Genomic DNA, 22,683 nt, shown 5'->3' on the forward strand with positions numbered 1-22,683 from the left:
GAACTTCATTCCTTTTAGGGAAGTACGGGCTCAGGATTTTCCTCATCCCTAGGCCACAGTCCCTCAAGAGGTGTGTGTACCTGCTCCAGCATGGGTCCTCTGTAGGCCATGGTCGCTTGGAGTGGTGGTCCTACTCCACTGTGGAGCACTTCTGCTTCCCTGGCCTTTTCATTACCTCTCTTCATCCCTCTGTTCCTTTTTCTTCTCTAGTCACTTTTTCTGTGTTCCTTCCTCTTCCCCCTGCCCAGGGATTTCTGCCCTTCCTTAGAAAGATTTCCACTGAAGCACCACACCCCTGCCTGGTGGGCTCAGCTTTGCCCAGTGATGGATCTGTTGCAAAGCCACCTGGAACTGTGTCTGGCACATGGCAACCCTTGGGGTCTCTTCCCATGGAGGCCCCCCCAGAGGCCACCCTGCTACCAAAACCCTGAGATCTGTGCACAGTACACAAAGCTACTGTAAACCATCTGGAATTTGTGACTTGGGGTCATCCTTGCAGATTTGAAGGGCTGTGAACTCTGAGGCACGGAAAAAAGAACAGCTGCACCTTTGGCTGTGGCACTGTGGCAGCAGCTAAAGGGTAATGTGATGGCAAGACATATAAATAGCTGAATGCAGGGTAAGAGCAGAGAGGGGTTTGACCTTTGTTTCGTTCCAGTATAGTTATTACAGAATGAACTTCCCAGTTTTGGCTGTCTGGGTGTCATGGGAGATGGCAATCACAAGTGAAAAAGGAATTAGAAAATAAATTATAGACTAATTAGAAGCAGAGCTTATGTGGCTAGTTCATTGAGAAGTCAAGGAGTAACCTAACCACTCTTCAGAAACACCTGTGTGTAAGGAGAAAGGGAAGCTGTAGTTTTACAGTTAGACAGCAGTGAATGGTTTTAAGCTTGAGCCACACAAGTCTTAGATTAAAGTGCACATTTATGAATGACACAGATGAATACTGCTCTTGACAGTCATTAGGTCTAAAATAACTACCCAGACAATAAACTCATGCCAAAAGAGAAATTACTTTTGGGAATATTTGTGACTTGTTGCCTTAGCAGTGACACTGGGCCGTGAAGTGCTTTTTTGAGGCCTATAACTGAATCATCAGAAAAATGTTACACATAGGCAGTATAATGATGAACAGAGCCAAATTTAGAACAGTGGATTACATTAAATGTCAGAAGGTAAATGATGATAATCTGCATGACTAAAAGAGAGGTAATAGTAAAAATACTAGGAAAATAGGAAGGCTAATAAAGCAAGTTTCCTTGCAATGATTCAAGTTTGAAGAGACTAATAACAACTTGAGGCACTTCCTCAACCTTAAAGAACCTTAAAGAGGATGCTTCTATTATGTAGAAAACTCCAAAAACCTCCCCAAAACCTTAAATAGAAAGGTATTAATTTCACCAGAGTTCCTTATATTGGTAAAGAGGACTCATACAAAGTAGCATTTAGATTATTAGAAACATCTTGGTACCACTGACATTTTTCCTTGAATGCATTTGTATTTCAGTTGGAATGAAATGGTCTTTTAAAGTTGCTTAGTGTAGAGAGTGGGAAAATTATACCATAATTATACCATAAAATGAAAAGGTGAAAGAACTGCTGTGAATTGAAAAGCTTAGCAATGAACCATGTTGTAGAACACTTTTAGCATTTTGTTCAGTGATTTGAGCCTGGAAATCCTGTTACTGTCTAAGATCTTTCATTTACTTCTTTGTCCTGTTGTATCCTTTTATTTTATTTTATTTTATCTTTAGATGATTGTCTTCTGTTAATTTTCTGCTTCCAACAGATGTTTGGAATTTGTTATTATGCAGAATTTTTCCTGTTTTGCTCACTGCTTTCTAATAACAGTCCTTTAGCTTTTCATCTTTTGTCTCTTTTTAACTTAATATAATTACATCTGTTTGACTGACTGCAGCACCTCCTTTGCAATGAGTGTACAGTCATTTATTTTAGAAGATACTGTGTAAGCACTTACTCTTAAATAATAGTGGAATATTAGAATGCCATTTGAGGTATGTTGTTCACCGTATAAAATGGAAGCATGCCAGGCTTTACTGGGCAGCAGTTTGTGTTGTGACCATGAGCTGCGTTTTGTCATGCAAAACTTCAGTCTTTAAGTTCAGTGCTGTCACTTGCACTTTGTATGTTTGCTGCTCATTTTATTAGAGAAATTACTGGATTATTCTGTTTCTTCAAGACAATAAATCCCATATTTGCCACATGATGGTGCCAGAGGGTAAATGAATAAACGTCAGCAAATTGTTGCATTGGCTCTCCAAAGCAAGGCCAAGAACATAAACTATTACACGTGTGGCTGGCAGAGAATAAGCTCTTGTGGAACTTGGATAAATGCCCTGTAGGCAGTAAAGTTAACCTTTTTGGCTGTGTGTGCCGTTTTTCACATCTCCAAGTAGAAAGATGATGTGAATTTTTGATGAGGAAGTGATGTTCTGCCAGCTGCTGTGGAGCTCATGTATGGCAGTAAGTAAAGAATCTGGTTTGGAGAATAGTCACAATAAAAAAAAATAAATCTAAAAGTAAAGTTATTTGTATTGACAGGAAGTTCAGTATCCTGTGTTGCCAAGATAAAATGCTACTCTCAAATATCTTTTTTAGCATTTAAAAGCAAAATCTTTCAGTACTATTTGAAAAGAAGATTTAAATAGATGCTTCTTGCTGTGGGATTCTTTGTGATGTGGTGTCAGTTCTTGAAGGAAAGATACACTTTAACAGCTTAGAAGGCCTAACACTTAAGAATTTAGGCTGAAAAGTTTCTTTTATTTGTGAAGTTCTGATTGTGGTACTTTATGTGAAGTCATTTGGAAGGGGGGTGTTTGTGGATATGTATTAAATCCACTGGTCTGGAATCATGGAGTGGCATCTTCTTATCCCAGGCCTTACTCAAGTCTGTTAGCTGCATTATTGGGTAGTGTGCAGCCACTTTTCTTATGCTGTCATCTAAGTTCCATGTGGATAAGCACAGCTGCAAAGCCAGTGAGGAGATTAGTACTAAAACCAATGGAAAATTCCAGAAGTTTTTAATGGGAAATAAGTATTTTCCTTTCTTTTTCATCAGTCTTCCAGAATATAATAGGTAAGTAGTCTTGTGCTGCTCCTCTGAAATCTCTGATACTTAATTTCCTTCTTGTCATTACAGTTTGGGCTCTTAAAAAATTTGTGGTTCATTTTGGAGTTTTGAACTTCATGGCAAAGCACTGCAAAAGTTGGTGGCAACTTGTTGAGAATTTTGTCAAGGAACGTCAGGAAGCTCTTGCTCCACGGCCCATCAGAGGACTTGGAAGTGTTATGCTAAAGCTTGACAGTAAGGTATTTCTACTTACTTCCTTAAGCAACTTGAAAGTTTGTTTTATTCTCTGTTCACCATATATGAGATGCTTTAATTCTAAAATAAATGTCTGTCACTAATGGGGATATGTCTTTCATGTGAAACTGTAACTGTTTTGTGGTGTATTTTAGGTTATGTGTCTTCTGTCACTATTCACACTTAAGTGCACATTTGAATTTGTTGAATAGTTGCATGCAAACCTTGACAGAAGTCACTTTTAAAATGTTGACTCAGCTTTATAAGGTTCCTTATCTGAGTAAGGCAAAGTTTTCATGGTTTAGTCACCTTACCTGGTTACAAAGGTTTTGAATTTAAACCTAATGAGCTTTAGTCTGAAGGATAAGATGTTCCTACTTATGTGAAAATCTAATTAAAAATCAGACCATTGTGTTTGGTAAGTAGGGCCCAAGTTAGTTCAGACATACTTGTCTGTAATGTGTGGAAGCAAAGTTGTTGTATACAGCAGTATGGTAATACAAAAATGAGTTCACTCTGTAAGGGAAGAAATATGTGGGATAAAGTATTGGGGAAATGCCATAGAATAAGGCTTCTGTGTTCCCCTCTCTTCTTACCCATGCAAAATATGCCTACATTTGCATTGCAAATAGTGTAGTTGGAAAACTCCAGAAAATATATAAAGTTTCTTTCATTAAGAATTAAAAGTTTTCATGTAAACAGATTATTTTGTTTATAGTAGCTATGGCACTGTGTAAGAATGTGCTTTCTGTAACTGTGTTGCTGAAGTATTTTCTGCTCTGGAAAAAGCCATTATCTTAGGACTTCTGTAACTGAAGAGCTGAACCCTCAATCCTGTAAGTACTCTGATACATCAGAGCATCTGTATCTTGGCAGATTGGTCTTACAGTTTATAGCTCTGAATTCCTACAGGAGAGGGAGGAACTTAAGCCTGGATCTAATGGGTGAATGGATGACAAAACATCATCAAAAGCATTAAATGGCTCTAGGGAGTAAAGTAATAATTTCACAGGGTTCATTGAGGAAGAATTTGAAAAAGGAAAAGCCTTTCATTATACAGCTATAAACACAATAAAGTGGTGTTCCAAGGAAAGTGAAAATTACTAACATGGGGATAAAAGCTTACATTATACAAAGCTTTTATAAAAGGATTTTGTTCTGTAAGAAGAAGACTCTCTAGACACAATGTTGAATGTATTGTTTCATGAGTTGTCAAGTTTGGTATCCTTGTATTGCATAACTGTATGATACAGTATCCTTCCTAATTTCAGCAAGTCTTTTCTCCTTAAAGACGGTAGGGCTTTAATGTGCAGCAGAACCTCTCTCTCTTCAGCTTAAATGTACTTAAGGTCAGTTTATTTACGTGTTGTTTTTGTCTAAGCAAAAGGACAGTGTTGGACAGCTCATTTCCCCATCTCCCTTCACCCCTCCATTTTTCAGATGACAGCTGTATTCCTCCTGAGTCTGCACTCTGTATTAAAGCAGTTTAAGCTTTCCCAGACATTACAAGAAGAGCACTTGATAATCTGCATGATTCTGTTGTCCTCATTGGTGCCTATTCTAATTCTGTTTCAGCCAGCATTTATCATGGGTGGCTGGGATTATATGTAGTTTTCCAATGCTTATCACACTAATAATTCCATATATTTTTAGTTCTGTTGGCTCTGCTTTTTCTGTGTATTGTAGGATGATGGATGCAGAGTATCTCAGAATTTGGGAAGCAATACCACAGACTATTAGCATTTGACATTTTTTGTATGGAAAGGGCAAGACGAGCAAAAATGACATCCTTGCAAGATTTTTTAAGTTGGATTACTGAATGTTTGGACGTCGTAGGCACTGTTGAAGAGGAAGTAAAAAATAACGCAAACACAAAATAGAAATTTGGGGAGTAAATTATTACAGCTTACCTTTTATGGGTGTGCATGAGAAACCAAGACTGAGGGATCATTTCCTTTGCAAATAGAAGTTTAGTTTTTAATATTTTGTTTTTAGCTTATTTTCATGGGAGATTAATCTGCTTAGGGTTTTTGTTTAGTTTGGTTTTTTTTGTTGGTATGCTAAGTTAATTGGAAACGGAATCTTAGCATCAGGATGTATTGGGACTCTTAACTAAGAACAACAAGCCATTAACAATGTCTGTTTCACACAAATACTTAATGGTACTATTTGGGCTGGAAAACATGGTATGCCAAATTAGGATATAGCTCCAGATTTGAGTGAAATGTAGTAAGAATGAGGAACATATCTTAGAGTGGCATGTCTTTTTCCCAAACAAATTTTAGGAGGCTAATGTAGATAGTCTGAAGAATAATCCACTGTGAGAAATGGGTGGGTAGTGCTCATGCATGCAAATCTGAACTTTACTGATTATATCTGTTTTTAAACAAAACCATCAAGAATAGAACTGCTTCTCTTCTTTAACAATTCTCATTTATCCCTGGTTATCCTGGGAGTGCAGAGAAATTTGAAATGAGAGAAATTCTGGACAAGAGAAGAGAAAGGGCATGGCATTTTATTCATTCAGTCTATGTCTGAATGTGTCTCCTTTAAATATGGAATATGAAAATTGGATGTCATTACTGTATTCTTTAGTCTGTGGCTGTGCATTTACCTTATGGAGAGTCAACAGACAGCAGTTCAGATGTGAGAGATTTCCTGGAGGAGAGAGTATGGAAGCTTCTGTCGTCAGCCACCAAGCCACCCTAATTGATAGGGTATTATGTGCGTTCTTATCAACAGTAGAAAATTAATAATTTACTGATTTTTATTTTTTTTTTATTTTGAAGAAGGCTGTTGTCTTATATATGGTAACTGCAGTTTGATTGTAGAAATTGTGAGGGAGTTTAGTAGCATTGGCGGTGGCTCAGCTGCATGCACTAGACTTTTACTTGTTGGAATGTACTAATATTTTACATGCATGCTTTATATTTACTTGAGTGAATCATGTAGTTGTTATATGTTTTTTCCAGGTATAGTGCACTAGAATTTTATATGTGGATTGTTTAGTGTGTTTGGATTTTGGATAAAGTCAACTTCTATTTCTTCTGGTACCAAGTTCAGTGCATAGTTTAACCAAGCACAGAAAACAAGCAGAGTCTCTGCCAGTACTTATATTATTATAGAAAATACTTTCATAGACATGTAAGATCTTAGATGAATAGTTTTCCAATAAAATACCGGAAAAGTGTCTGTAGACTTAATAATTTTGGACTTAAGATTAAAATTAAGCTGTAGCCTATCTTCAAATGTAGGTTGATTACATTTGTAGAACTACCTTAAACATCAGTAGTGGTAAGCTGGTAGGCAGGTAGAACCTCACAGGTATTGTCTTAAACATTTATAAAAAATATTGTTGTTTTGGACATACTATGTTCCTAATTACTGTATCTATCATCCAATTCCCAGAGGCTGAAATTATAGAAAAATACCAAAGACTTCCTTTCACATTCTGCTAAAATCTTAGGGCTCTTTTGTTGTATTTTGTAATATAGTGGAGCAATACAGCCATGAGATAGAAGTTTTTTCAAAAATGAACCTAATTTACAGATAGTAGGTTTTAAAGTGCAGATGTAAAGTTAAAAGTATGTAATTGAATCAGAAAAAAACTTCCCCTTTTTTACAGATCAGTTATTCCATATGTGAAGAGGTAAAAATAGAAACAAATTCTACAGTGTCAGTTTGAAGATTTTGAAGCTTTTAATTTGTTTTCTCTAACTGTGACTCTCCATGGGTAGCAAAAGCTAGTAAATGTGGGTGCTTTGTGACATATTTTGTTTTCATTTTTCCTGTTCGTGTTTCTTTGTAAATCTGCTTCTAACTTAATCAACATTATGAGATTTTTGTAAGTTTGAAATATTCTTACCTTTTTTTACATTGGGAGCTAATGTAATTTCTGGGAGCTGGTGAACATGATAGATTTACTGAGAATTCAATGGTCCTGTTTTCAGGCACAAGCAAGCCTAATCTCTAGCAGATGAATAACAACATAAAAGCTCTTCACTGTTGTGATTATGCTACTAATTGGTTAGTAATGGTTAGAATTAAGAGTATAGTCCTACATAAACTAGGTTCTAAAACAGGTATGCTTTAGCATGTGGATGAGCATCAGTAAAGAAAAGTAACTTAGTGCAAAAGGAGAAATTGACTGTTGAGAAGTGCAAGAAGAATTACATGAAATCTGTACATTAATATGATCTACAATTTGCTGTTGTGTGTATATCAGACTTAATTGTGTGTTTGATGTTGTGCCATTGAATATGAACGCTTTAATATGAATGGGATACCACAAAAACATAAGAAATCTGTTCAACAGTACTTTACTTAATAGGAGTGTTTTGAAATGCATAGAATGGAAGTATTTGAATGCCTGGATGGGAGTATTAATGCCATAAACAAGTACCTCATGTTAAGATTTGTTAAGTTTTGCTGAAATAACCTTCTCAGAGTACAAGTCCTGCTCTGAAATCTGTTGCTAGCTCTCAATATAATTAAACTGGAATTGCCCATATTGTGCTGATAGATCTGTTAATACCATTAAAGTTGTTCATATTTGTTATATCCCTCCTTGTTTCAAAAGTGCATGTTAATAGTAAAACCCAGGTTCTTGCATTAGAATTTGTTATGATCTTTTCTTCCTATTGCAATTTACCTTTGTGTCTAGAACAATTTCATTTTCATTCTGTGGATGACTTTGCCTGCCTCTCATTGCTTTTTTTTCCCTATTACTGCATTTTTCAATAATTTTCCACTGTATTGTGTTTTTTTCCCTTTTCTTCCATCTCCCCCTGCCACTGACAAGCTGTGGCACTGGCTTAATAAGAAGGTAAATAAACAGAAAAATTGTGATTCCAACTAATGGATTCTGTGGTTTTGGGGAGTTTGATTTTTTTCTATAATTACTTTTTTTTTTTATTTTGCAGCATGAACACTCCTTAACATGCCTTGCTTCATACAGATTTCTCTCTCAAATGCCTCTTTTCCAGCTCTTGGTATAAGCTACTGAAGGTCATATAATTGTCTGATCTCTTCTACTCCAGTGAATGCACACAGCTGAATGTTTAGCACAGCAGAGTATTGCACTAGCTTTTCTATGGGTAGAGTGATTTAGGAGCACTTTTATTTAAGAATAGTTGATCTCCACCTGGTCCCCACTTGTACAGCTAACAAAACCAGGGAAAGCATCAGTTAACTCAGTTACATGGGGAGTGGCAAGGGTGTGAAGCACAGTTGTATAGCTGTAAATGCTTGCAGAAGTAAGTGCATGGACTGGTTTCAGTGAGTGCTGTCAATCTTGTACTTTTGAAGTGCCAAACTTGCCTGTGTACACAGGCATAGTATGTAGTGTACCAGGAGTGAATGCATACAAAATTAGACTTTGCAGGGCCTCAGAACTGCTGAGTTTTAACAAGTCTGAAGGGAAGAAAAAGGCTAGTTTAAAAAAAAAAAAAAAAAAAAAAGTTAGTATAGCTAAAATATTTTTTCCTGTTGTGTGGCTTTTAAAAGTGTGTGATATGTTTTCATGATTCAGTTATAACTGTCCATGAAGAGGAGCATTTTTAATGTTCTTTGGCCTTTGACTGTATTTCTCCTGTTCTAAAGTTACATTTTTATTTCCCAGCTTTGAAATTCTTATCTTATGTGAGTGACCTGTGGTTAGTAAATTAAGTGCAATCATAACCTGTCATAATTTTTTTTTCTTAGATACTGTTTTGTTAAAAGAGTTCAGGTGAAGAGCTGAGTTTGGTGAGCCACAAGAGAAAGTGTAGTCTCAACTGCTTTTTTTCTGGCTAAGAATTTTTCATTTTTGTTGAAAATTCATATGAGTAGAGTGGGTTTTTTTTCTTTAATACTGGTAGGCTGTAAAAACAATTTAACTGTAATAGCTTTAAATGCTAAAATGTCTGGATTTCATTTTTAGTTTAGAAATTTACATTATTTGGCAAAACCATGTGGATTCAGTTTCTTAACAGAGTGTGTTCTTTTAGTTCCTTGGAGTTATCTTTGAAAACTGTTTGTTTAGTTTACAGTTTCATAAGTAGAAATCATGAAAGCCCTATAGTATTACATGCAAAGTTGACTTCTGTGCTTGAACATACAGTAATAATATTATAATCAAGGTTAAAACTAAAAAGTGAAAAAATGTACAACTAGTGGGTTCATTTTGTTGTGTGTAGTGTTTTGGTGATTTTTAAAAAAATTAAAAAAAGTCACACTCTACCAGAGTCAATAAAGGGGGTAAAAGCTGTACTGCAGAACACTAGTTTCAGTTGAAAGGTGATTCCTTTTCTGCCTTTCTCCTTTTTGCCTGTCTTTGAAGGGAAGTACTTCACAGACCACAAAGATAAATTTCTGATAATCCAGCAAGAAATTAAAAATCATATGGATATGGCAGAGTTTGAAAGGATGGTTGATTATGACTGTTAGTGATAAACCTTGGCTTTTTAATTCCTGTTCCTGGTATATATAGCCCAAAATACAGACTAGATTCAGTTAGTCCAGCATAATTTGTTCTTAATAACGTTGTCTATTTCAGGAGTCTTTAGAAGGAATTGCTAAATTCTTCTGTTTCTTTTGGAGGGATACTGGTACAGGTAGACTTGAGACCTCACACAGACTGTTCTCTGCCTTTTCTAGCTTAACTACTCGGCTGACTCATTTCAGCATAACTTTGGGATGTGTTCTGGTTACAGACTTCCCCTTATTCTCTACCATTAATGAGATGGTATCCTCAAATATTAATTAACTAAAGAGAAATGAGAAGTCTAAGGAATGTCTTTTACAAAAATCTTCATAAATAGCAGAGCTGTTTACAGAAAAAAATAAAAGTCCATGTTGTTAATTTTATGAAGACTTAATAAAAAATGAAGTAGATGCCTCAATGTGCTTTGCTCTTTGGGTAATGTAGTAAATTAAACATACTAGAAAAACTACTGAAGGCAATGCAGTATGAAACCTGCAAATATTAATTCATAGATGATGTATCATATTGCATAATATGGAGAACCTGTCTAGATAGCAGGAATTCTGATTTTTAAGTATCGACTGTAGTTCTGTTACAGCTTAGCGTAATACGGTTTGTGTCATCATCCAAAAGTTGAAAGAGGATGTACTTGCAAATTATTGAGGAACTTTGTAATAGGATGTAACTCAATCATAAAAAGTCTTTTCAGAGCGAGCTAAATTAAAATAAAAACCTTGATAACCTTTCCTTTCAAAATTGTGACAATTAAGGATGTTTTTTTTGTGGACAGTCTATCACAGATCAGTAACATTTCAGTTTGGTTTTACAAGTGTGACCTTCTGTAGCTTAGGAGCCTGGCTTTTCTTTACCTTTGCATAATCTCAGATGTTGTGGCAGCCTCAGCTTTCTGCTGTTGACTAACCTTTAGATGAAAAGCTTGGAACCAAATATAAAACTTCATGACCTCTGGCTAATGAGTGCATTTAGTCAGTACATGTTTGTGTCTGTGTGCATGCCCATGGTTTACAGGAAGGGTGTAAAGGGAGGTCTGGCACGGTTGGGGTAAGAGTGAAGTCTGGACCTGATTCAGTGATAAGTACAACCACACAAGCATTTAACAGTGCAGCGTCCCTGCAGTGAGTGTCTTACCTGCACCTATGCATTATTTAACCTGAGTGTGAAAAGGTGAGGGATTGCTAAGGAGGTATTGTGGGTTAATGTAGGGGAAGGAAGTATGTCTTAATAGAAGAAAAAAAAAAGTAAATATAGCCTTAAGTGAATGTTGTCAATCTGCTTTTATTTGTACAACACTCCAATCCAGTCCTCTGCTGTGATATGTCTGTACCACTTACATAATTTGGATCCCCTTAAGTCTGTGTTGAGAGATGTAATTGCAATACCTGTAGGCTTGCCAAAGCTAAAGGCAAAAGCCTTTCATCAGGCTTCCTTGGGCTACCTGCCTGACTAAATAGAGACAAGGTGGGCTTGCATGGCTGAGGCTGCTGCTGGTACCAGTACATCATCAGTGCTGCCATGACTTTACTAACTAGATTAAAGGTAATCCAGGATTTATGTGCACTGCAGCTGCACCTTTGTGGTAGTCCGGTCATATCTGAACCCTCAGCATGAATTTCCGGGAAAGTTACCTTGTCCGTCATGTGCCATCTCAGAGAGAGTCCTCATCCTGGTCTTTTGGAGCTTGACATTCCAGTAGTTGGTCAAATATCTAAAGCATTCAACCTCACCTCCACTGAGATTTCACTGGTTGGATACCACTCACACAATCACTGAGCCTAGCATTTTTGGAAATCTCTGACAGTACTTCCAGTTAAATGGATTCAGCGAATCTGATTAAGGTGCTATATGTAAGACTACTGGATTTCTTTTAACTCTGACTTAGAAAGTAAATAGCAGTTTGAACTTCATCTGAAATGACAAGGGCAGCTTTAATTTTTAATAGCTTCGTTTTGAAGTTCATGCTATAAAATTTTATTTCCCTGCTTATCCAGTGGTGTTTTCTTGGTAATATTTTTTGTTTCTGTCTTTTGAAACAAGGACTTTGATTTCTTGCTTCTCTTGTATAATCATTAGATGTATATGAGGCTTGGAAGGACACAGGAAATCCCATTTCAGTCTTCTTTCCAAAGAGGTAACCCCTATATATACACCATATATATGCCCTGTACAGGAGATACTCAAAGTTTTTCAGAGAGCTGCAGTACTGCTGCAGGCAGGTCACCTCCCTCCAGCACTGGCAATGCATTTCTGATGGCTGAAATATTTTAGCAATGCTGAAAACCAAACTTAGGCTAAAAATACCTAAGACAAAAGATTTTTCACACTCCCTCATGTTTTCTGAGTTCCTTTCTGCAGTTCTTAATGTAGTGCAGACTTTGTTACAAGAACTTAGTTATTTTAGATCAAACGAGGAGCTGGTTGTAAAAACTTGAAGTTCAGAAATAATTACTTGATGTACATAAAGTGATCAGATGCTACCAGATGAACACACACAAAAAAAATCCTTACTTTTTTCAAATAGGAGATCTAACTTCAGTGTTGACCAATTTAATCATCACACAGCAGTCTGAGAGGTTCACTGTTCCTGGGTCAATTTCATGTGTAGTGATAGGGTAAATAATGAAGAAAAAACTAATGTAAACCATTAGCATGCATATTAGTAGTATTATAAGATCTCTAACTAAAAAATTACCAACTTAATTGTTAAATATATAACGTGTACTTGAAATTATTTGTGCTTTCTACACATTGGCTTTGACCTCAGTTCTCGTAAATCACAAATTTTGCAATTGTGCTGTTGCTTTTTCCTTTAGTAATGCTAAATGGAGTAGAAATAGACCTGGTATTTGAACCATAGGAGCTAGAAAAATGTATTTGGTCATGCTTGCATGTGCTTTCACAGCTTTTTATGTAAATAGTCAATTTGTGTATGAGGTGAAGCTCAGCTTGCACTGTTCCAGAGCACTCTGCAAAGTCGTGTGACTGAGCAGTTTCATTGTTTTGAATGACATTATCAGAATTTCTCTACTCAAATGTGGTTTCACCATTTGCTTATGGACATGTATAGATTGAATGGGCCATTTTGTAAACTGACAGAACAACAAACGTGCCTGTTATCATAACTGTGTCGGTCAGTTTAGCTGATGCATGCTTAATGCTGAGCATCCTCCTGAGACTGGAAGTGGATAGAAATAGTTGGTGCTGAATAATTGGCCTGATAATCAATAATGTAGAACCCCACCTGTCCCGTTTCAGTTCAGAAGGTGATGAGGCAGCTTTAAAAATTTTATTACTTGTAAAAATACCTCATTTGTCATTTAGATGGCTCTTAGCTATTCAAATCTGAAAGTTATGGTTTTGCTTTAAAGTATACCTTGCTTTGAAGTCCTGTGCAGACAGCATCTGTAAGTTTCCAAGTTGCTGAAGGACAAGAAACAAAGACAAATTTCTGGGTTCTAGCTGACATGAATGTCTTCTTTAGGTGCTTCTCTAGGTCTAGTAAGTAACTGTCGAATTACTGCTTGCTTTGCAGAGAGCTTGCCATGTTGTGTGGTAATGTGTACATATTTTTTTGCAAAATCACATCATACCATGACCTTAATCATGCTAACATTGCTTGTTAATTGTTCATTTCCAAGCTTGGGCATAAATGCTGCTCAATTAGAGCCTGATTTTGTACTGTGATTGTAAATAAAAATAACAATACTGTCACGTAACATACAGCATTGCTTTCATTAAAGATTGATTTATGTGCTATAATTTGTTCTTTTTTTTTCTGCACAGATTATCGTGTGGTTGGAGAAAATGCTAGATAAAATAATCAGCATTTTCATAATATTTTTGCTGGTGATAGGAACTCTTCTGCTAGCTCTTCTCCTTACTGCAAAGGTACAGTGTGCTAACAAATATAATCATAGAGGTCATTTTAGTTGCTGATGAAGGTTACTGATACTTATACAAGATTTTATAGCTTAAAGAATTTTTCTAAATGTTTAGGAAATAATTGCTCTGCAGTTGAACTGGTAACAATTCCAAGACTATAATATATAGAAAAAAATATATAAAAATCTCAATATTTATATTTATTTGTATTTCTCTGGGTTTTGCCTATATTACAAGGCTAATATATAGACATTTGGAAAGACAAAACTTATTCTAGTAAAAGAATTACTAGCTTATGTATTACAGGAACAGATTGGTTTTGCATCCTGTTGACACTGTCCTTGTCAGCAGAAGAACCACTTCGAATTTTTTTCCCTTTTATTTACCTCACATCAGAAACATTTGCAAAATAATTATGGTGTGTTTGTCAACTTTTTTGTGTAATGGCCTGTAAAAACCTCATGGTATCTTTTTCTGAGTTAAATGTACTGAGATTCATGATCAGGTGTTCTCTGAAATTGATTTTTGGTTTATGGTTGAATTTGTGTGGGTTTTTTTTTTGCTCACCAGAAGAGGTCACTCGTGTACTTTTTTTCCTTTTTTCCTTAATGGAGGTGTATTCATACTTGAAACAGTCTATGGAGACTGAATGTTTGACTTTAATACAGTTAGAGAACAAAGATCAGTGGGTTCTGATGTCAAAAATGTAGACATATATAATGTTGAAAACTTGCAATTGAAGACTTAAGAAGTTGAACAAACATTCCTGACTAAAGCTCCTGTATATTCATAAAAGGACTTTTAAGATACTTATAAAAGGTGTATTTTAGCATTCTTGCTGAAGAATTTGTTTGGTCAGGCACTTCATAGCAGGGCTGGTCATATTAGAACTAAGTAGTGATTAATTTTTACACTTCTTTGATCCATGTTATACCAGATATACCAAAAAGGTATATCTGAAACTTTGTATTTTATTATTATTATGAATATTTAGTATTAAATTATATATAGTTAATATTTAGTATTAACTTTGTATTTAGTGCTTCTCTTGACAGCACTGCTGTTAGTGTTGAATCTTTTTCCTCTGATGTGATAAAGTTTACATTTCCATTTGCTATTACTAGTGACCAGAATTTATTATTGTATTACTAGGTGTTTCTTGTGTTAATGAAACTTCTTTGTTCATAGAAGGTTGTTTGCACTGGAAGACTTATTCTTCAAATGTACAAACTGGTCACTGTCCCCCTTCTCACCTTCCCCCACCCTCTTCCTTCCAATCCCACTCCCCCTCCTCCCCACCAAAAAAACAAGAATTATTTCAGAATCTAGAAAGGGTTGTGGTTTGCATTGCATAACATTTCTCCTCTCTTTTTAAATTAGGTACATCAAGAGAGCGTTCACATGATTCAAGTCACAAGCAGCTTGATCAATGAGACAGTAGCCAGTCACCCAGAATGGGCAAAGTAAGAATGCTGAAGTTAAGCGAATAGTATAGGGTGGATGAACAAGCTTCCAGGTGCTCTTATGCTTAGTTTTTAATTTAAAACATCCCCTAGGTGAACAGAAATGTGGGTGTCTCTCTCAGGCAGTTTACTGAGTTTACAGTTTAGCTGTAAAAGCTAAACTCTCAGACAGCGGGGATCTTTACGCATCACTCTGGGGGACTGTCAATGTAGTATCTGATTTGAGGGCTGGTTGGATTTTGGTGGTAAAGAGCCAGCTGTATGAACTTTTCTAGCTACAGTTGTGGAGGAGAAACTTATATAGTGCAGAGAATAAGGAGATCTGTATTTTTTCCTTTTCCTATGAAGGAGAAGTGCTGGCACATTCTAGAGCACACTTGCTCTAGAAAGTTTCAAGATAAAGTTAAATTATTTTTTAAATGTAGGGAAATGTATGTGGAGTGCATTTGAAGGAATAGGAGTTGAAGACATTGTTCCTGGAGTGAGCCAGAGAAAAGTTCAAGGGTGGAAAGAATGGTGGATGGGGAGGAGTGAGGTGTGAATCAGTTGGGCAGGCCATTCCTGTTAAGAGTAGATGTGTATAGTGTGGACAGTGAGAAGTTTGTAAGGTTTAGTCTCTGTAATGACTAAGGTAAGCACCAAGACAAGCAGTAAGGCAGAGAGAAGGTTTTGAGAGAAATGCATCTACAGGAAACATGGGCACACTGGTGAGCAAAGGAGTCATTGCATGAACATCAGAAGGGGAATAGGTGAAACTGAAAAGTGTGATTTTAAGGGTAGCATGCTCCAGATGGCTATCATTCTGCTTCAGCTAAACAGACATTGGGCAAATGTGAGATACCAATTTAATGCCATCAAAAAAAGATCTCTCCAGAATAAGAATGCTTGACTCTTTCAAGGTCACATTCTAAATAAAAGTGATGGTGGTTTAAGAAGGTTGAAAGAAAGCAGATGCTGTATTATAAGAGCAAAACAATTTTTCAAAAACAGCACTAAAAGGATATAGTTCATAACCACTGTAGTAATATACATGCTTTAGCACTACTAAAGTTATCACATTCATGAAAACAGAAAGCACTTAAAGCACTTGGGTTTATTCTTTCATGGCATCTCCTGTGTTGTTTGGCCTTTCTGTTTTGTAAGACGGAAATAAGTGGGACTAATGAAGATGGAAATTTGGCTGTCAGAAGCTTACTTACATAATGAAAGTGCTGGAGCACTAGTTAAGTAATTTGCAGAATTCTCATGTAACTTTTTACTTCCAGTGTTTGCATCCAAGTTTGAAGTATCCATAACACTATATTTTAGTTCATTAAGGGTAAGAATACCTCTTGCCAAGTCCATGAACCTTTGCTAGCTTTCAGAGCTTGATGCTCTTATTGTGTTTAGAGGTGAGTGACAGAAATGTCTTGCAATTCTAATCCAGAACATTTCTGAAGCGTTATATGAACAGAAGAGCTTCCATGTTGATCTTCAGTCAAGTGAACAAATACAGCAGTTCCATCTCCTGAATGCTTTCATTTTGTTTTGGAAGGGCTCCAACAAGTGCCATTGAATCAAGATGTAAAAAGAAAGTCAAAGCAGAGATTGTGTGCCCTGTATTCACAAGTGGTGAAATGCTGGCAACTCAGTAGGGTACATTGTTTGAAAGCGATGTGAGTCCCTGAAGAAATTCACAAGCAAGTGGTTTGGTGAGGACTTAGAAATAGCTGATATCCAAACCTTTTGTCAGCTGGTTGCTTTTCCATGGAAACTATGTTAACGATTTACATTCAACTTGTAATTCAAAAGGTTGTTTGCAGGTAGATGGGACAGCTTCATACAGTGTTTTCAGGAAACTGGGGAAAAAAAAAGAATGTCATGTGAATAGCACACATACAGATTGAAGAGCAGGTCTCTTCTGAAAAAGTTGAAATATCAATTTAATTAAGGTTTCAGGAACCTTGGAGGATTTTAAATGCAATGACATGCCCTGGATTTAATTGTGCTTTGCTTATGGGAAAATCTGTTCCTTGATATGTAGAAGGAAACATTCAAGAGTTAATAAGTTTGTATGTATTTAATTGTAATGATTTGTTGTTTCAGAAGGTTAATTTGCCAAGTGTTTTGGGTGTAATGAAGTGGGTATAATATATAGCAGTTAACTTTGTTTTCCCTCTTCAAAATCCCCCCCAGCTGGCTCCCAGAAGCTCAGGTCATTCAGAAGGCGCTCAATTCTGCAGCTAACAACGTATACCAGTATGGCCGAGAATGGATCACACACAAGGTAAGAGTGAGCTGTCAAGAAACTCCAGTTCTTTGGGGATTTTTTTCATTTCTTGTATTTCATAAAAGTAAAAAGAAATAAAAATAAATTTGTCAGTAGTTCTTTTCCATGTATTTAACCATTTTATTGACAGATCTATTCTTTCCACTCTGGTTTGGGATTTTTGAAGGAGGAGTGGGAGCGATTTCAGTAGTCTTTTCTGTTCAGAGGATAGTTTCTTTTTAAGAACAGAAGAATCTGTCATCATTCTAATGATTTCCAGTGAAAATGCATCAAATAAAATAGAATAATTTTTTTTTTAACTGGCTTTAGGTGTCCTAGTGTAGACAATATAGACTTCTATTGCGACCACTGCCCCTCCCTCTCTAATTTCTGTGTGGGCTGGGTGTGGTACACTGCACATTTTTTTAATCCTCATTTGTATAGTTAAGCTAACTTTCTTCAGATGAATTTGACAGGAATTTTATTTATATATTTGATATCTAGCATACATCTCAAATTATTTGAAATATTTACTTCAAAGATATGAAGGATTTTGGATTAAGCATTTTAGAGACAGCATTTGTTTCTCAGAGCAGAAAGAAGTCCTTAGTGCAGCAGAATGTTTTTTAGCAAAGTCTTTGTATCGTGAACCATGTTGTCTGAGGTGTGTATTTCATACTGATACTAATTTTTCTATTAACTTGGTTTGAAATGTGCCTTTACAGACATGTTATGTTTATGTTATTCATCAAGCTTCATCAGTGGATGCCTGCTTTGTTTTGTCCTGTATAATAAAAGATTTTTATGTATTTTAGCTCCATAAGATTTTAGGAGAAAAAGTAAATAACACTGCTGTGATTGAAAAGCAAGTGCTGGAGCTCTGGGACAGGCTTTATCACTCTTGGTTTGTGAAGGTGGGTAACTTATTTAAATGGTATTCATATAAACTATCACTTAGTACTCTGAGATAATTATGCTAAGTATGCATTTCTGAGGAAGAGATTAGCAGAAAGTTGGAAGGTTGAGTAAAGGTTAGTAAAAAGAAGGTAAAAATTTCAAGGTAAAACTTTCAAGTGTGTAAGACACTCCTTCTAGAGTCACAGTTTTAGTATAGCCAGAGCTGTGGCCTACACCTAAGTAGTTAAGTGTGTTTTTGTCTGTGCCATGTTACAGTTTTTTTCACTTCTTATAATTAGTATTTCATAGTTTAGCACTTTCTGCTGAATTTTTTTGTTGTTGAGGTCTTGGGAAAAGGCAACTGGTCTTCTGCATGATTTGTGTAACTTCTATTAATTTGAAATTGTGAGAAAGTAATTGTCCTCTTATTAAGTTTCTTACAGTGCTTTTTTGCAGCCATCTTATAATGGGCTCTGTACACTGAATCCTGAAAAGTTCCTAAGAGTTAAATCATTGTTATGCTGACAATGATGTTGCCTTTTAAAGGATATAAAGCAATTCTTTAGCCATTGTGCAATGGAAATACCAAGTCCAGAAGTCATATTCCTGAAATACTTCTGTATATTTAAGTGATTGCAATTATATTAACACTTTTATTTATGCAGTTATTCTTCAAATACGTGTAAATTTCCAAAGAGACCTCTGCATTAAAGAAATAACAGTTTTGGTATAGAACTAGATGAACACATGATGGGTCTCCATACAGTTTACAAATACAGAAGGTCTATTGGAGGGAGATTGTTAACTACTCATACATTTCCACTCTAAATAAATTGCTAGCTCAAAAGAAAGATCTCTCTGTTGGCAGTGGATTGTTGTAGAAGGTTGCTAATTGTGCATCGCAGCATGTAACAGTGCATCTAGAGAGAACTGGTAATAAGCAGAAAACATAATGCTCTTAGATAAATCAGTGCAGGGACCGCACTTGGAATGTTATTTGCCATATGTGGCAAAAAAAAGATACTGTCATTTTGAATGCAGGGTACCAAGGCTAAAAGTGTGCAGAAAATTTTAACAAGTAGTGGTATTCTCATTGTAAATGCCAGAGTTAGTAACTAGTCTCCTATTAAAGACTAGGGTGTTGTAGTCAGCAGGTTTGCTTGAGCTTGCTTATAGAGAATTTTGGCATCCTCTGAAACACTTGTCACAGTCCCAGACTGAGTCAAATAGCCTCATTCAAGGTGGTAATCACAATGGACAATAATGTGACAATAGGCAACTTCATAATTAGGGAGGATCCACTTAAGTAATTAGCTGTTTTATGGCCATGTCCTGTTGTTTTGTTGTGTTGCAGTTACAGAGGTGTGTAGTCAGAAGATATCCTTGTGCATCCAGTTTCGGTTTTAGGTTTTGTGTGATTAACATTACCTGTGGAGAGGTAGAAAAGAGGTAGAAAGAAGTAGAGGTAGAAAGAAGTAAGAAAACTACTTGCTTGGACTTCTGCTTGCATTTTTCTTTGTGGGCTATGCTGGGAAAACTTGTATGTTGTAAACACTAAATTATGTAGACAGTAACTGAAATCATTACCTCTTTCTTGTGTGCTTTCATTAAGAGCAAAATAGATACCGTTGTATCAGAAAAGCAATAAAGTTAATTTTTAACAGAGGTGAATCAATACAACACACACATATATAATTAATTGGGATAATTAACTACAGTTTTCTGTCAGATTTTAATTTTTCCAATGTACAGAGTATTTCTAGATATTTTTGGGGATGCTAGTTAGAGCAGCTCTAAGTATTTAGATGCATGTTGGATCTATTCCTCATTAAGAAAACATCAGTCTAAAGCATTAGCTTTTTACTATCTCATATCTAAATTTTATTTGAATGTCTATTTTCTTTGTTTTTGAGAATGTGACACATTCTGGAAGACACAAAGGACACAAATGGCACATAAACCGTCAAAACAGCTGGCTTGGAGATATTCTGGATTGGCAAGATGTTGCATCCTTTGTTCATGATAACATCGAAACATTTCTCTCCGTACGTATTCTTTGCACTTACTTTGAAATTGGCCTAATTTTTAACTGATAGTAATTTCTCCTTGGAGTGCCATAAGGTTATAGATTGAAGTAAATGGAAAATTATGACTGTTAGTGTTATTTACAATTATCTAATCAATTACTGAAAGCTTATTTAAGATATAACTGTAAAATAAACAGAAATGTTTATAATAAAGAAGCTCTTGTACTTTTAGTATGGATACCAGCTTCCCAGACATCTTCCTGAGGCAGATTGTTACCTGTGTCACCTGCAAGCTGATTCTCAATGCATTATTTTATGTAGTCTTTTCTCTTTAAAGAAGAAACCAATTGGTTTAGGTTATAACTAAAGAAGCTATTGACTTAAGAGGTTGTGACAACAAAATCGAGCAATAAAAGCAAGGGGCTTATCTTTTTTTTTTTTTTTCTCAAATTATTATTATTTGTTGGGTTGAAAGCAGCTTATTGTTCTCTTCTTTTATGAAAGTCCTGTGGAGAATGAAATTAATGTTTTACACAGTGTGAATTCCTGAATAAAAACATTTCACCTTATGAGGAGAAAAAGAGGAAGAACTGAAAGCAATCCAAATTGAAGTGCTTCACTAAAAAATCATGTTAAATCCAAAATGCTTAATACACAGAGTCAATCCCCAATATAGTCCAGCTTTGACTTGAGTTGTTGTCATTACTAGAAGTATCTTCAATTTTGGAACACTATTATTTAAACCTATCTGCCACTATCGCATTCTAGTGGATGCAGTTAGAGCTAGTATTTGCCTCCAAGCAGTTCTTGATTTAGACTGATAGGCATGTGTGCTTTTTGTGTCCTCCCCCAATTGCTGCTTAAGTTGTTACAGCTTCTACTATAGACAAAGATGTGAGACAAGGAAGAGTTGAGAGAAACTTTGCTGCAGTAATCATTTTTTCAGTTAATTAAGAAATTTTCTTAATACTTTCTCAAAGTTGGCCATGAATGCTTGAGGCAGAGGGTTTAAAAATGCACAACACATCATGATTTAAAATAAATGTGGAGTTTCCTTCTAGGCAAGAGGCACAGAAGGAGGAGAAACTACCTGATAAGAGTGTGTCATTTGCAGCATTGCTGCACAGTGTTCAAGAAACCATGATATAAAGTGTGCTTCAGTAATCTAAGCAGACTAGAGAGAGGCAAAGCAAAGTGTAAAGAGAATAAATATTTAAGAATGAAAAACATTAATATTAAAATTTTCATCTAGCTAACATGATTGCTTTACTTCTAAAACTTGGTTTAGAAGTTCAAGAAAAAAGTGCCAGCAATTGACTTGCTTTCCTGTTTATTTCCAGGAATTATTTACTCATCAGCTGTGAGGAAACACCTGCCTTTATTCTCCATATACTTATGTCCTTAATAGCAGACTGTAAACCAGTCAGCTTAGTCTAAAGCTCAAATCCTGATTTCACATCCTTAATGAGCAGTGTTTTCTTTCCTGACTTGCTCATCTACAGTGCATTGCATAAATATTACTCACACTAATATTTTAAATTAAAATTGACAAAACTACAGTCTCTGTTCTTGTTTAGGTCATTAAAACTTGGAGTTTATGAAAATAAGAATAACTTTTGCTTAAGTCTGGTATGTTAAAGCAAGTTTCTTGCCAAGCCTAAGATACAAAGCAGCCTTACTGTATTCAGGATTTATGTTCTTACCTACCAGAGCATGAAAACCTTTCTCCTGGCATTTTGAGGTGGAACAATGGGTTCCTAGAAAGGATTACTGAATTGGGAGGGGTTACTGTTTTAAATTATGTGAGTGCTTTTGGGAGTGTATGTTCTGGGGATTTAATTTTTCTTTTGCTTAAGTTCTTTAGTTTGGATTTTTTGTTTCTTTGTTTTTTTTCCTGTTTTATGGAACTTTGGGTGGGGCTTAGACCAGATTAGATGGGGCTTTGAGCAACCTGGTCTGAGGAAAGGTGACCCTGCCTACGGCAGGACGATTGGGATCAGATGTTATTTAAAGTCCCTTTCAACCCAAACTGCTTTTAATTTTTGTTTGAGTGTGTTGTTCATGGGGACAGTGAGGTTGAACACTTGAAATCAATGCTAGCTTGAAGTTCTTAAGAATATAGCAAGACACAATACAGTCCCAAAGCTGTGTTGACAGTTTTTTTAATGTACAGATAATTTAAAGGCAATGAGATAGCTGTAAAGAACTGGGTAAAGAAGCGAATATACAGCTCTAATGAGATTTCCTCCACTTTTGGAAAAAGAATAAATGTGTATGATTACACAACTTGCATGTAACAAATATTTATGCATAGGTTGAGTTTACCAAAAAATAACTGTCTTGCTAGCCCCTTCTTG

At 35.9% G+C, this 22,683-nt stretch overlaps 1 protein-coding gene across 2 annotated transcripts in view; it reads left to right on the forward strand.

Moving 5' to 3' along the window:
- Nucleotides 1-22,683, forward strand: part of TMEM245 (transmembrane protein 245) — a 74,811-nt gene that overhangs the window by 18,684 nt on the left and 33,444 nt on the right. The window contains exons 6-12 of one of the 2 annotated variants that reach the window (XM_023921796.2): nt 3,164-3,333; nt 8,130-8,153; nt 13,593-13,697; nt 15,072-15,154; nt 17,330-17,420; nt 18,218-18,316; nt 20,213-20,344. In XM_023921796.2, coding sequence (XP_023777564.2) covers nt 3,164-3,333; nt 8,130-8,153; nt 13,593-13,697; nt 15,072-15,154; nt 17,330-17,420; nt 18,218-18,316; nt 20,213-20,344 — 704 coding nt within the window. The remainder of the gene's footprint in view (nt 1-3,163; nt 3,334-8,129; nt 8,154-13,592; nt 13,698-15,071; nt 15,155-17,329; nt 17,421-18,217; nt 18,317-20,212; nt 20,345-22,683) is intronic. The other variant, XM_086896755.1, reaches the window with a different exon arrangement.

This window comes from Cyanistes caeruleus, chromosome 1 (genome assembly GCF_971803275.1).
Source record: "Cyanistes caeruleus chromosome 1, bCyaCae1.hap1.1, whole genome shotgun sequence".
Lineage (NCBI taxonomy): Eukaryota > Metazoa > Chordata > Aves > Passeriformes > Paridae > Cyanistes > Cyanistes caeruleus.